This window comes from Leptosomus discolor, chromosome 13 (genome assembly GCF_034619465.1).
Source record: "Leptosomus discolor isolate bLepDis1 chromosome 13, bLepDis1.hap2, whole genome shotgun sequence".
Taxonomy (NCBI): Eukaryota; Metazoa; Chordata; class Aves; order Leptosomiformes; family Leptosomidae; genus Leptosomus; species Leptosomus discolor.
This window is the reverse complement of record NC_141403.1, coordinates 22,181,640-22,195,930: the sequence shown is the minus strand read 5'-3', so window position 1 is coordinate 22,195,930 and position 14,291 is coordinate 22,181,640. Positions and strand designations below refer to the sequence as shown.

General features: G+C 42.4%; 1 protein-coding gene across 1 annotated transcript in view; it reads left to right on the top strand.

Annotated features, from left to right (window-relative positions):
• The window catches only part of RECK (reversion inducing cysteine rich protein with kazal motifs), a 66,769-nt gene extending 53,823 nt beyond the window's left edge, over nucleotides 1–12,946 (top strand). The window contains exons 17-22 of the mRNA XM_086472480.1: nucleotides 47–218; nucleotides 2,234–2,426; nucleotides 4,580–4,790; nucleotides 6,089–6,162; nucleotides 10,295–10,450; nucleotides 12,731–12,946. Of these exons, the coding sequence (XP_086328606.1) occupies nucleotides 47–218; nucleotides 2,234–2,426; nucleotides 4,580–4,790; nucleotides 6,089–6,162; nucleotides 10,295–10,450; nucleotides 12,731–12,946 (1,022 nt within the window). The remainder of the gene's footprint in view (nucleotides 1–46; nucleotides 219–2,233; nucleotides 2,427–4,579; nucleotides 4,791–6,088; nucleotides 6,163–10,294; nucleotides 10,451–12,730) is intronic.
• The last annotated feature ends 1,345 nt before the right edge of the window (nucleotides 12,947–14,291 follow it).

The window sequence follows — 14,291 nt, the reverse complement described above, 5'->3', positions numbered from 1 at the left end:
GAAACAAGCGTGCACCCAGCCCCTGTTTTGTGTGTTGCTTTTACAGGTTTACCGTGTAACTGTGTGGATCAGTTTGTACCAGTGTGCGGTCAGAATGGGCGCACGTACCCGAGTGCATGTATAGCTCGTTGTGTTGGGCTCCAGGACAATCAGTTTGAGTTTGGATCGTGCATTTCCAAGGATCCATGTAACCCTAACCCTTGTAATAAAAATCAGAGGTAAAAGCAGAGTATGTTTCTAAGCTTTTCTTTGGCATCTTCTACTCATAAAGCAGATTTACTTTTTCTTCCAATGTGTTGTATATGGTAGTAACATTCTACTTTTGGGATACTCCAGTAACTGTTTGAAGTAGCTACTTTTTATTTATCACAGTTAGTAATGGGCTGTAGTAACTGCCAGTTCTTGGTGCTGTTTATGGAGTGCTATGTCGTTTAAATTCACGGTGCAGATCTCAGTTTTAGCAGTAAGACAAAACTGATGTATGCTTTCAAAAGTGGGAGAATCAAATTTTGTTGAAATGGCTATAACTGTCATTTTACTACTTTGTTTCACACCTTCTAGTAGTTTAAAAAAAGAACCCACACCTGAATTCAAGACTTGGAATCAGTCCTGCTTGTTCAGTCAATATCCTGTGCTTTTTAGGTCTAAAACAGGAAAATATCGATCACTCTGGAACACTTGAGTTTCTCTTAATTAGATTGATATCTTGTGAAAGCTATGTCTGTACAGTCTCTGGTTTTGCAATGTTAGAAAAAGCAAAATCTGTATAGACAAACATTAAAACAAAAATATGCTCTGAACTAGTGTCAGGAGAAAAGAAAATCTGACCTTTCATACAGAAATCAAAGTCTGTGGCTCATAATGTTGGTCTGTCTTCAATTTTCTCAGTGTTGTGCAATACTGCACTCTCCTTTGTATTTGTGCATTTTTCTGTTTTGAAAGAAAGCCACCATAAGAAGTTGTGTAATACTGTGCTTTCATGAAAGCCGATGGTAGCGGTTTTTGTTTCTGTACTTAATGCAGAAAAGTGCAGAGAAAACACTGTAGTTTTGTAGCCGGAGTAGCCATTGTGGCCTTGAAAATTGGAATTTCAAAGCTGCATTGTGGTTATACGCTTGTTACCTTTTGTAAGTATAGAGAGGTTTTTCAGTTTTACAGAATAGCCATTATGCTTCGAACCTCAGCTTGTAGTTTCGGTGAAGGACTGTACACAATATGTTTCTCTGGATCAGTTTGACAGTGTAGTGTAACTAAACATGCTCATTTTAATACGTCTCTGAAGTGTTAGAATCTTTTTGAGATCTTACATTCCACTTGTAAAGTGTTTCACTCTCAGATTTTCTGGGTCTTCCCTAATACAAAAGGAATATGTGTAAGCACTCGGAGAATAAGGACATATTGTACATAATCATTTCTGGAAGGAGGAGGTGGTTAAAAAAAAACATTTGACCTTTCATCAGTCCATTCATCCAGCTCTCTTGGCTGGCATTTCTCTAGCAGAGGGATGTCTTGCTGGCCATATGGCAAATGTTTAGCAGGTAGGACCGTGGAAGGTCCGTATTTAATATAAAGGGGAAAGAGTTTCTGCTCTTTATTGCTCTGTACTTGTCTGTGAAGGCTCAGGAGGGCTGCATGCCAAAACAGGGAGATCGTGTTCATATTAGACTTTTCCGTTTGTTGGCAGTCATCGCCAACGATTGAATGCGATACAGTGTACTGAACCTGCGAGGCTAGAATGCGATTAGATAGTTGTAATTGAAACCATATAATCTTAGGTCTTGTTTTCACTACCTTCTCGAGGAGGGGTGAGGCTAGATCTTTCCAATATAATCTTTTTCTCTTGCAGTTCACTGTTTTCACATTTTCTCTAGTTTTCCTTAAATACGCATTTACAAAATGGAGCTTGAGTATGTAAGAAGTTTATCCAAGACTTTTTTGAAAATCCATTGAAAAATATTTGGTAAAAGATAAACTTTAGTGAAAATTCTAGTTGTGCTCCCGTGCCTTGACTAAACATGGTGTGAACCAGTTCCAGGTTTATGATGAGGCCTGAAATGGGTCATTCAGAGTGTTTGATCACTTGCAGTTCCTGCAGCTCTGCTGATCCGCAGTTAGCTCTACAGCACTGGAGAAGATTTTGCTGAAAATGTTTTCCCTGAATAATTTGAGACTTTAAAAAAAAAAACCAAAACACTTGCATGACATGATACAAAATTATTATTACTTTATGCAGGTGCATACCAAAGAAACAAGTTTGCTTGACTAGTTTTGGCAAGTTCCAATGTAGCCAGCATGAATGTGTGCCGAGGCAGTTAAATTGTGACCAGACACGGGATCCTGTTTGTGACACGGACAATGTGGAATACAGTAACTTGTGTACTTTGTACCAAAAAGGAAAAAGTTTAGCATACCGAGGACCATGCCAGGTAGGAAGTGGTTCTAGCAATAAATATCAGATCTTCTTTGTTCTTTGATGTTCGATTTTGCAATATTCTGGCTTTTTGCAATATTCTGGTTTTTATAGCTTACCAAATGTTTTCAATGAAAGTAATCCTTTAAAAATGTCATTTCAGCTAGCGTAAAAAATACTCTTACAAAGTTGTATTCAGAATTTTGTCATGTATTTCTCTGCTTTAGTTAACAGTTGTCTCAAAACCAATCAAAAGCTTTACTTACGCTTTCTTGGGAATAATACTCTGCTTTTTATATTAAGTCTTCCTATATTTTTCACTCTTAAAGCTTGCACTGAGGTATGTTTGCAGTAATTAGTCTAGCTCCCTGGTTAGTTAAATGGTAGTTTTTAGCAATTTGAACTTGTTTTAAATAAGGTTTAATGCCTGGTCATAGAAAGTCTTTAGCATTTCATGTGGTGTGGCCCTGGTTTACCTAGTTCGTTGTTCAGGGTCCATTTACACCTAGGTTACGTTGGAGACTAGGCAGTCTGTGATATTTTCTTTAGTTAGTCTGGATTGGATTAGTCTTCATATTAACCCTGAGAAGGATTAGGATTCGGTTTAGTTTTCATCCCAGCGCTCCCTGCGGTGTTGGTAGCCAAGCTATTGCCGTCGCTGTACGAGAAGTCAGGAGCTACTCGCTTCAAAGTTCCTGGCTGTACTGTTGAGAGGCTGTTCATTGCCAGGTTTTTCTCAAATGATGAAGATGAATTTGAGACCTTCTTTCGGTCTCAGCTGATGGATATTCTTAGAAGTGCAGAATGTTTTTTCAGGGGTTTTCTGTGTTGTAAGTGCTATTGCTCTTTTAACCCACTCCTAGTTTCTGCCTTTCCATCTTTCTACCTTCTTGTCTCACCCTTTTTCAGCAACCTCGTTAAGTACAGATAATTCTTCTCATTGCACATCAGGTATCTCGTGATATACTCGGAGAATGTTCAGCCCTTGAACAGTGAGGACCAAAGGAATATTGCATGGCTATTTTTTTCCCTCCAGCAGCTGTATGTCTAGTTGTATCCATGTTCACAAAGTTTTTGACACTGGTAGCTTTTCGTTTTCACTCTTGCTTAGATAGGGAAGATGACCGCAAGGTGTGAAGCTGTTCGGGGTGCTCACATTTACTTGTCCTCTTACCTGTTTTGTTGCTAGCTTGGGTGTGTAACATAGAAACTGCAATTATCTTGCTGTTTTAGAGAATATACGGTGATTGTATAGCTATGGTGACTTACTTGAAATATGAGTTAGTTTGCAAGAAATTGTGGAATAGGTTGTGTCATTTCACAAGACTTTGGACAAAAGTACTAGTCATCCCTTGTCTGCAGAGAGTCAGCAATTCCATTTCTTCTGTCCGCTTTCAGAACCTTATTGGCATTTGACCTCTTGAATATGTTGGACAAATCTGTGTGCACAGGCGGGATAGGAAGAAAATGTATTATGATTTTCTTTGGGTTTTACCAAGTGTTTGAATCAAATTACATGCTAGATATGTTTTTCTGAGAGAAAATGGACACAAATATATTTTTATAGATGTAAAAGTCTCAACAACGTATTTTTGACAGAGGTGTCTAGTAATGGATTTTATTCTTTTGAAGTAAATGTATACATTTAGCTTCTCAAATAACGTTAGGAATACATGCACACTAAATTTTAAGAATAAAAAACCCACACTGAGATGAATGGATAGATAAATTATTAATAAGTCATTAAAATATTAATAAACACTACCATAGCAGATGCTTCATTAATACATTTTATTAATAAAATAATTTGGTTTTACATAATAAAATTATAATAAGCAAATCTAATTTATTTTATGAGCAGGTTAATTTCACTGACATGGTCATTTTATTTATTTGAGTATTAGCCTAGAATAAAAGTTGTTGTTTCCCAAAACACGTCTTATTGTACATTTCTCAGATTCCAACTTACGTTTTTCTGTCACCTTCTTTAAGTACTAATCTTGGCATTTCTTACCCATTCATAAACTGGCAGGTTATTTACACTATTTTGAATGGTTGATCATGTTAGCAGCAAATTCCCATTAACTTTGTTTTTCCTCGTGTTAAAACCACCCCGAAGTTTCTGCAGCACTAATAACTTGGTCTTTGAAATGTTGCTGTGTGTCTCAGCCGTTTTGCAAGTCGGTGGAACCCGTCTGTGGGCACAACGGAGAAACCTACGGCAGCGTCTGTGCCGCCTATTCCGACCGCGTGGCCGTTGACTACCACGGACCCTGCCAGGCTGTCGGCGTTCTCTCGGACTATGGCTTCCACACGGAGTGTGCCTTCGTTAGCTGTCCCCGGCTGGCGGCGGCTGGCTGCAAGCCGGTTCTTGCGCCAGGTACGGCAGCACGTGGTTGAAGGGGAGAGTCTGCAGGCTACGGGTGTAAAGGGGTGTATGTTTGCCACGAAACTTGTGCTTTAGAATACTATGTGCTGTAATGTCTTTGGGACGTGTAAGAGAAAGGATGAAGTAAAGATCTTTCCTTGGGGCTAGAACAAGCCAGTACTGGGCCTTGGCTGAGTAATTCTGAAGCGGAAAGGCCTCGGCTTTAGGAGTCGCGCCCCTTCAGCCTTCAGAAAGCGGCAGCTGTCCGCGTCGGACTGGTTTGGGAGAAATGAATGTGGGCTGTGGTGGCTGGGGTGGAATGTCGCCGGGAAGGGGATGAGTAATCCTGCGGAAGTGGCAGCACAGATACCGCACTGGAATGCCAAACTGTCATCAGAGTAGAGCTCCAGGAGAACAAGGATGGTATTTAATTAGAAGACAAAGATACCATGTGTGTTTATGGTTCTCTGGAAGAGGAAGGCAGTTGGAATAGTTTTGCAGTTGTGCTGTTTTGAACTGATTTTTTTATTGTTTATGAAACAGCAACTAATTACGGGTAATACACAGAGCAAGGAAAGCTTAGTTTTTAAAAAGAAACCGTTGATGCATTTTTCTCATTCGTGGGTTTGAAAAAGGGTCTTTGTGCTTTGGTATTCCATTTAATACTGTAAAAGTCACTCCGTGAATGTGAATTATATATAATAAGTTGGGGAGGGGAGTGAATTAAATATACAGTCATGGGTAGAAAGTTGAAATAGTAGCCTTTTGGTTTGTGAGGTGGTGAGGAAAAACGGTAGGAGAAGCGTGATGTGCTTCTGTGTTAAACATGAATCTGTCAGAATCTTTATTATACAAAGATCCTAAGCTCCAACATGGTACAACTGCATGACTTGGTATTTGCAGTGTGCCTGGTTGTTTCAGTCACGTCCTGGCTATTCCAGCTCTGGAAGGCCATCCTTTCCGTAGCTGCCCATGCATGTGTCTGTACAAAACCTTGGCCTGGGGTACCCACAGTGCCTGCGGTTTGCAGCAGACAATAATGTGTCATCTTGAAACAAATGAAAAATCATCTTGTTGCTTCACGTTCATAGGAGGAAATGCGTGTTGAAAGGCGACTGCTTTTGCATTATAAATGTTTTCAACAGTAAAAAATGGTAGAAATTGAGCAATTCTGGTATCAAATTGAAACAATAACTTTGCTTTGGTAGTTGTCCTGTTTCCGTTCCCAGTTAGCGTTCAACTTTCGACCTCTGCTTACTTCAAAGTGAAAAGCTTTGCTTTTATTTCTGAGGGTTTTTTTATTCACACAGGAGCCTGCTGTCCACTCTGTGCTGGAATGCTGAGAATCCTGTATGACAAAGACAAGCTGGACACTTTTGCAAGGGTAAACCCTTTAATCATGCCTTGTGTTACCTGGTACATGGAAAAGTCAAGTTGCTGTGTAGTCTCTCCTGAAAAGTTAACACGTTACCAAACCAGTTCTTTTTCAGTAGGCAGTGTGTGGTTTGGGTTTTTTCTTTATACTGTTTATGTTTTCCTTTATTTCTTAACAGCAGGTAAAATTTAATTACAATCTAAAGCAAAACAGAGTTAGAGTAGGCACAAACAGGGACATTCAGGTTTGCAGTTTAGATGACTTGTAACAGTAAAGACACATTATAGGAGAACTGCATCTATGTCATGGTAGTAAAAGACTGTATATTTGTTATTTATGGCCCTTTTTGTGAAGATTGTTCTGCTAGCTCACTGTTTCCTGATGTAGGTAACTTAGTTCTGACATTGCCTTATGTTTAAGCTTATTATTTTATACTCTTTGGGATATCTAGATAGTTGTCACTTATTTTTGTAGCTCATCAGCTAAAATGTTGGATTTTAATTTAACATCTCTGTAAGTTAGACACCAGCATCCTTCATTGCTGCTCTTTGAAAACCTCCAGTGTAAGATGGATCTCCTGATGTTGATTGTCCATTGGTGAACACAACAGACTAGGCCCAGACTCCCCATGTGGTGTATAAAAGGTTTGCACTTTGCTGACCCCTGCTTTTATGCTTCGGAACAGGGAACAGAGCAGCTTGATTTTGGCAACAAAATCGAGTAATGTGAAGATCGTGCCTCGCAAAGCAAAACAATTCATGTTTGCAGCTGCACGTGATTTTCATTTTTTTTGAACATCAAGAAGAAAGAGAATTTCACCAAAACAGTATAAAATTGCATTAACCTGTTTATATATTTAAAAGGAGAGGTAATTAGCTATTACTGTAAAAACACCGAAAAATTTAGCTTGAACATGACCCCTGGAGATCATCTAGTCCAACCCCCTGCTCAAAGCAAGGTTAACTCCAGTTAGATCAGCTTGGCCAGCTGAGTTTTTAAAACCTTCAGGAGTGGAGATTCCACAAGCTGAATGCGCTGGATTCTCTCCAGTTCATCAGCGTGGCCTGGGGACAGGGAGTAAGTAAGGGGGGACAGTGACTTCTGCTGGCTCTGTTCCTGCTGGTGCAGGCCCATAGGCGGTTGGTCTTGGCCGGTGTGCCGCTGGCCGGTGTGCCGCTGGCCGGTGTGCCGCTGATTTCCTCTCAGAGACTTTGTGCGTGTCGTGCGTGTGTGTGCGTGGACCAATTTTGCTGGGTAACAGTGTCTGTCAGGCCATGACTGCATCCTGGAATGTCTCCCAGTTGTCATCTCTAATGGTACCAGGGACATGGTGACCGCTCCAGCTTCTCAGTTCATACATTACAACAGGTAGCAGTGAAGAAGAATTTTTAGGTTTAGTTAGAAGAAGGCTTTCTAGTTAAAGAAATTTATTGGACTTACTCAAGTAGTTATTCAAGTAGTCGGTCATGACTTAACTACTCTCCTCTCGCCTACTAAGTACTCAAATACCTGGATTAGGGTACTTAGTGGTTGCTTTTTTTCTTCTTTTTTGCCACCTCTCTTTTTTCTTCCGTTTGTCACCACAGTCTTGCTGACTTTCTCTTCTCCTGCCCACCTAATGCTGCAATACACAGTCTTCAAGTTTTCAGGATTTGTATATATAAATGTATATATATATTTAAATTTAAAATACGTAATCTCTCAAACATTAAAGTCAGCATTTTCTTAGCCCATACTAGATATTACAGAATTTTGACTGAAGCGCTGTCCTTTGGAAACTTCAGTCAGGGGTCATCCAGTAAGCACCCAGAGATGATCTCTAACTAGTCACAGCCACCCAAAGACTGTGCATGGTCTGACACTGCCCTGAGCATAGAGAATTGGGAGCTCTGTGCCTTTGTTACTCCAGTGTGAGTCAGAGGCCAGCTAATATCTCCTAATAATACCATAGAAAATCATAGAATCACAGACTGGTTTGGGCTGGAAGGGACCTTAAAGACCACCCAGACCACACCTCCCACCAGAGCAGGTCGCTCCCAGCCCCATCCAGCCTGGCCTTGAGCACTGCCAGGGAGGGGGCAGCCACAGCTGCTCTGGGCAGCCTGTGCCAGGGCCTCACCGCCCTCACAGGGAAGAATTTCTTCCCAATCTCTCATCTCAATCTCCCCCCTTTCAGTGTGAAACCGTTACCCCTCATCCTGTCACTGTCCTCCCTGATCCAGAGTCCCTCCCCACCTCTCCTGCAGCCCCTTTCAGCACTGAAGGCCGCTCCAAGGTCTCCCCGGAGCCTTCTCTTCTCCAGGCTGAACACCCCCAACTCTCCCAGCCTGTCCTCACAGGGAGCTGCTCCAGCCCCTCAGCATCTTCGTGGCCTCCTCTGGACCCGCTCGAGCAGGTCCGTGTCTGTCTTGTGCTGGTGCCCCCAGAGCTGGACGCAGCCCTGCAGGGGGGTCTGACCAGAGCAGAGCAGAGGGGCAGGATCCCCTCCCTCGCCCTGCTGCCCACGCTGCTCTGGATGCAGCCCAGGAGGCCATTGGCTTTCTGGGCTGCCAGCGCACGTTGCTGGGTCATGTTCAGTCTTTCACCCACCAGCACCCCAAGCCCTTCTCCCCAGGCCCAACTGTGTATTTGAGTAGATCTGATATACTTTTGTCATTTACATGAAATTAATGTTAATAACATTGATCTCCTCTGATTCCATCAATTAAACTATAGGCAGCCCTTGCTTTTGACAGTGTACCTCTACATCAGGTGTATACATCCACCGTACTGGGAGTGGTTAAGTCTCAGACAGATGGAATCATCGCTAGGAATGCTAACATACACTTTAACCAGCCCAAGAGGGCAAGGAGTAGTAATGTATGCCTATTGTAGTTCAGACCGGTGGTTTATATGAGAAAAAAATGCTTCAGTTACTGAAGAGTTGTATAAATCTGAGTTTTGGGGTTTTTTTCTCCCCCCACTGCTCTGGCTTTTTTTGTAAAGATAGCAGGAAACAAAATCAGCCTCTACACAGAGCAAAGAAACATTAGAGACCTGCTAAAATTCTCATCTATTCTACTAGATTTCTCGTCAAAGACGTTAAAATCCAAATTTGACACTATAGGTCATCCTTAAAGTATCCATGTGCTTCAGTTTTAAGACTGTTTGAAGAGGATTTGCTGATCAGTCAGCATGTCAGACTGCATTTTAATGGGGCTGTGACAAAGAAATCCCTCAGAGATGTGGTAAAAGAAGTGTTGTGCGACCCCTTGCAAATGTGATTCCTGTAGTGTACTTGGATTTCCCAGATTTCCATCTGTTAAGGTCCTGTACCAGTGGTCTTAAAAGAAACGAAGCTACAGCAGGGTGAGAAGGTTGGATTTCTTGCAGCTAAAGGTAGAAAATGGAACACAACCGAATGACCAGAAGGCCCAAGTGAAGTATTTGCGTTGGTGTCTGCACTGTACTGTGCACATCCAGAAGTGACCCGGAAAAAAGGTGAAAAACCTTTAAGGTGTGGCAGTCCTGAACGAGACTGAGTAGCTACAATCGAATTACTGTTTGTCAGATACAGGCAGCGGGACAGACACCAGAATTTTAAGAGAAAAATATATCAATATATCGTAGTTATGGAGTGATCTTGAAATGTCACCTATTCCCTTACATACAGACATGTATGTGTCTTCACAAAGCCGTAGCTCTTCAGTGCTGGTGGCCCTTGGAGCAGGTTCAGTGATGCTGAGGCGTGCCAGCTGGTAGGGCTGCTCTGCCTCGTGTTTCCCAGCGTGGGAGCACGAGTCGCTGTAGCAGAAACCTTTCACGTTGCGCTGAGGTAGGTGATACCTACGCATGCTGACCGTGACAGTGGAGAACAACACATACCAAAACCATGGTCAGTTTAAGTAGTAAATCATTCTTCCTTTCACTTTTTTATATTTTGGGGGGGTTGTTTGGGTTTTTTTTTCAGAATCATAGAATCTTTTTTTAGAATGGTCGTAGAAACATTGAATCATGTCAGTTTTTTGCTGGAGAGTGGAACCAAGTAGTTTAATGGCTGAAGCAACTTTTCTGGCATGACATTGAGTTACTGAAACCGAAGAGGAGAAATGTAATTTAACATAACATCACGTCATCCACGAAGTTCTTTGTTTTCTTCCAGGTAACGAATAAAAAGCCTATAACAGTACTTGACATACTTGAAAAAATCCGCCTGCACGTCTCCGTGCCACAGTGTGACGTGTTTGGATACTTAAGCATAGAGTCCGAAATTGTGATTCTCATCATCCCTGTGGATCAGAACCCCAAACCGCTGCAGGTAGACTGTCTTGTTCACCCAGCATGGATTTACTTCGTTTTCTTTTGTGTACGCTTTACTGTTTTCAACACAGCAGTTCCAAAACTGTACGTTTTCCTGTGTCCTGAACACGTGGGAATTTCTCTGGTGACTGGGATCTGCACAGCTGGGGTTACAGATGGTGAAGTGGGTCTTGAGGATCCTGTTTTTCTGGTCAGAGGCTTTTGTGGTGGGCAATTAGAGGGGGGAGGCGAAGGAAGGCCAAGGATAGAGTAGTATGATTTTTCTTTTTAAATTAATAAATGCAGAACCCTCAACTTCCTGTGGCTGAAATAACAGAAAATATAAACTGATGAAAATAAGTAAATTACTGAATGACCTGTTAAATCAATATTAATCGTATATTAATGCATGCTTGCATAGGAAATGGTATCCCTTTGTCCCCAGCGTCACGGTTAAAAGTAGATCGAAGCAGATGTGATATTAAGCTGAAGCACATCGTGCATATTCATTTCATATTAATACATTGTGCACAGCTCAGTGTTAAGCCGTAGTTCGTACCAAAGAGGATCTGTTGATACTATTCGGAGACCATCCTGGTTTTGATATTCCCTTCCACCTTATGGTACAAAGTGCTGGGAGATCCCCAAATGCTATTACGACCTGAACAGAAGACAACCTTCCAGTAAGGTGCCGGGCTTGCTGGGTCAAAGCTAGCTCCCGCTGGCAAACAAGAACCTACCATTCCCAGTACTCAACTCTAAAGGTAACCAACGGTGCAGCTCAAAGGTCTCCCAGTATCGTCTTCGGTCAGTTCAGAGCCCTTGGCTGTGGTTGCAGTAGTGTTGTCTTGGAGCTCTTAAAGAGCTTCGGTTGTACTTTGTGCTTGTTAACCCGTGCAAGGCCGCTGAGGACATCTGCTTCCCCTTCAAAGGCACCTCGTTCTGGCCACGCTGCCGCTTTTTCTAACGGTCTCGCCTGGCCCTGCTGGCAGCGCTGTGTGGCGCAGCCCCGTGGCAGGGGAGCTGCTCTGGCTGGTTCGTTCCGTTCCCCGACAAGGTGTGAGCGAGTGTAGAATGGAGGGCTGAGCTCTGAACAGGAAGGGGAGAGCCGGCCTGCCCACCGCACTGCTCCTTGCTGGTACGAACAATTCAGGCGGGTTCATTTCACGTCGATGGCTGCTTCGCGTTTCCATTTTATTTCTACAGTCTAATTTTGCGTTGCCTCTGCGACGGGCTGGACGCAGGCTGTGGTGTGAGGGGACAGAGCCACTGCCCTAAACTTTGCAAGCTGCGCTGGCTGACAGGGTGGCTGTTCCTCCGGCAGATCTGTTGTGTGTATGTTGCTTGCCCGTGCTACTGGAGCGACGCTGCCACGTCCAACTCAGCTCCAACTTACGTCCCCTCCTTCAGCAGAAATAGCCCCAAATGTTAGCAGGACTTAGGAAGCCAGGTCTGGAGCCGTGCCGATCCGGTCAGCTCGCGCTTCGCTTGCAGCAGGTGCTGTCAGACGCCTGGGGAGAGGAGGAACCTCTGAAATCAGGGAGGCCGCCTGAAACCAGGGAGGAGCAGCTCTTCTCACCGGTGACACCCGCTGCTGAGCTGGAAGTTCCTAAAGTTTCAAAGTTTTGGCCCTCCAGATATTAGGTTGGGCAAGTTAAAACTTCCCCAGGGGCAGCTTCCAGAGCTGTTAAAGAGGCTTAGTGCTAAATTGATTCTTGGGTTGCAGTAGAAGTTAAGGTGTAAAAAAAGGATTTTCTAACATAAATTCATCATTATCATCGTGTCAGTGGGGGAGTGGAAACCTGGGGTTTCTCAGGTTTCCCTATTACTTCCATTCTTCTCTTCCCTTCCCATAAAAGAAACCTGTTTTCCTTGATTTGGAAGAAAAAGCCCAATAAGCAGAAAATCCTGATTTTTCCACTGTTGCAGACTTCCAGGCAGTCTCCTGGTCAATCGGGAGGGAAGTCCTCAGCTTTACAGGTCCTTACTTTGGTTACAACTCCCTGCGAGCTTTTCGGCGTCAACATTCCAAACACATCACCCACGATCACTTGGATGCAGCTGCCTTCCTTCCCGTTCGCCACTACTCGGGGCTTCCACAGCAGGTCTCATGGCACCAATGCCTGTGATAAGAGCTCCCATGTGTTTTCTAACAAATACTCCCCAAAATTATATAAATCTTATGTGCTGATGGGAATCGCTCAGATTTTCTTTCCTGAGTTTTGCTCTCTAGCAGCTTTTTTGCATTGACATTTTGCATGGCAAGAAGAGAAATAATAACTTTTTTTTTTTCCCTTAGATTGAAGCCTGCAATAAAGAAGCAGAAAAGATAGAGTCACTGATAAATTCGGACAGTCCCACATTAGCATCACACGTGCCACTGTCGGCTCTAATCGCATCTCAAGTACAAGTGTCCTTCAGCATTTCTTCTCCCTCTGTTAAAGCAGTGCCTGTTCTGCACTCCCTCTTCGGCAGCCTGTTACTCACCTGGTCAGCGTTCATGTATTACAAATAACTGCTTGGGCGGCGTGCGCGAGTAGCGCGGCCGTTCGCGTTGTGAAGGACGCTCAGAGCTGTTGGTCACTGAAGCGGAAAACAAACATTGTAGAAGATCTGGTGAACTAATCTTTTTCAATGAAGAACTAAAAGTATTTGGAATGATGTGAAAATATTGCTCTCTTATTCGTTACTAGTCAGATGACTGTTTCAGCACAATTAGATTGTTTTCCATTGATCTGGGAAACAGAAAAGTGCTCTGGAAGGTTCTGACGTTATGGATTGACGATTTTTGCAAGAAGGGATCTTACGGGGGGGGTTGGGCAATGGACAAAGCAGTGTTCGGAGTTTATTGAAGAATGTTACTTTTATGTTATGCAGATGCATATCAGTGACAACGAAAAGCATGCACCTATTTTAAACATCATTTTTGGAAGAAACAAATTGCTGCTACTTAATTACCTTACCAAAAATTTAAGAGTTTATTCTCATGTAAATACGCTTTCCTATTTTATTGTGAAGAAAACTAACTAGCCCTCGGCCTATTTCAGTAGACGTCTTTACTTGGACTAGTGAAGATTGGCAGGACGTGGGGCTCAATGCTTGTAAAATGACAATCAAGCTCTATACTAGTACCTGACTTCAATGAAGAAATCTGTTCTTTTTATAGTTTTGTACATTTCAGAATCTCATATTGGATGCAAAATTATAAAGAATCTCAGTATCTATATTTAAGTGCCATTTAAAATACTGCAGTATTTGCATGTTATCTAATGAAATTTATACTTTAAATGTTTATGCAAACAGTATGTTTTATTACTTATTGTATTTTATGCACCTGACCTTAGCCTACATGAAGTATTTTATATCAGTATTATGATAGCCAACTTTTGAAGTATATACAGATAAACTTATTTTTGCCAAAATGCTGAACTTTGAAAGAAAGCACTGAAAACTTTTTGAACATGTATGTTGTTGTAGCATGTTTGTAGCAATTATTTTCTGCTAAATCTTTTAAATGCAAAAGTATTAAAGCTTTTTATTTTAATAAAACACTTTGTCATGTGTTCCTTGTACACGAATGCATGTAATGGTACAGAATTCTGCAGAACAGCATGTTTTGCTCTCTCACAGCAACACCTTAACTGCAATGACACACGTTCCTGACTGACACACTTTAATGCTGACAAACAAAGTACACTTCGGGGGGGTGGGGCTGATTTTTATTTTTTTACCAAATCTGTCCCAGGCCGGTAAGTTTATGCTGTGTCAGACTCAGTGAACTATAGAAGACGGCTGTGGGTGCCTTGGGTAAGGTTACAGTCATCCTCCGCTTTGGTTTGGAAGAGGCTCCTCTCGCTGCA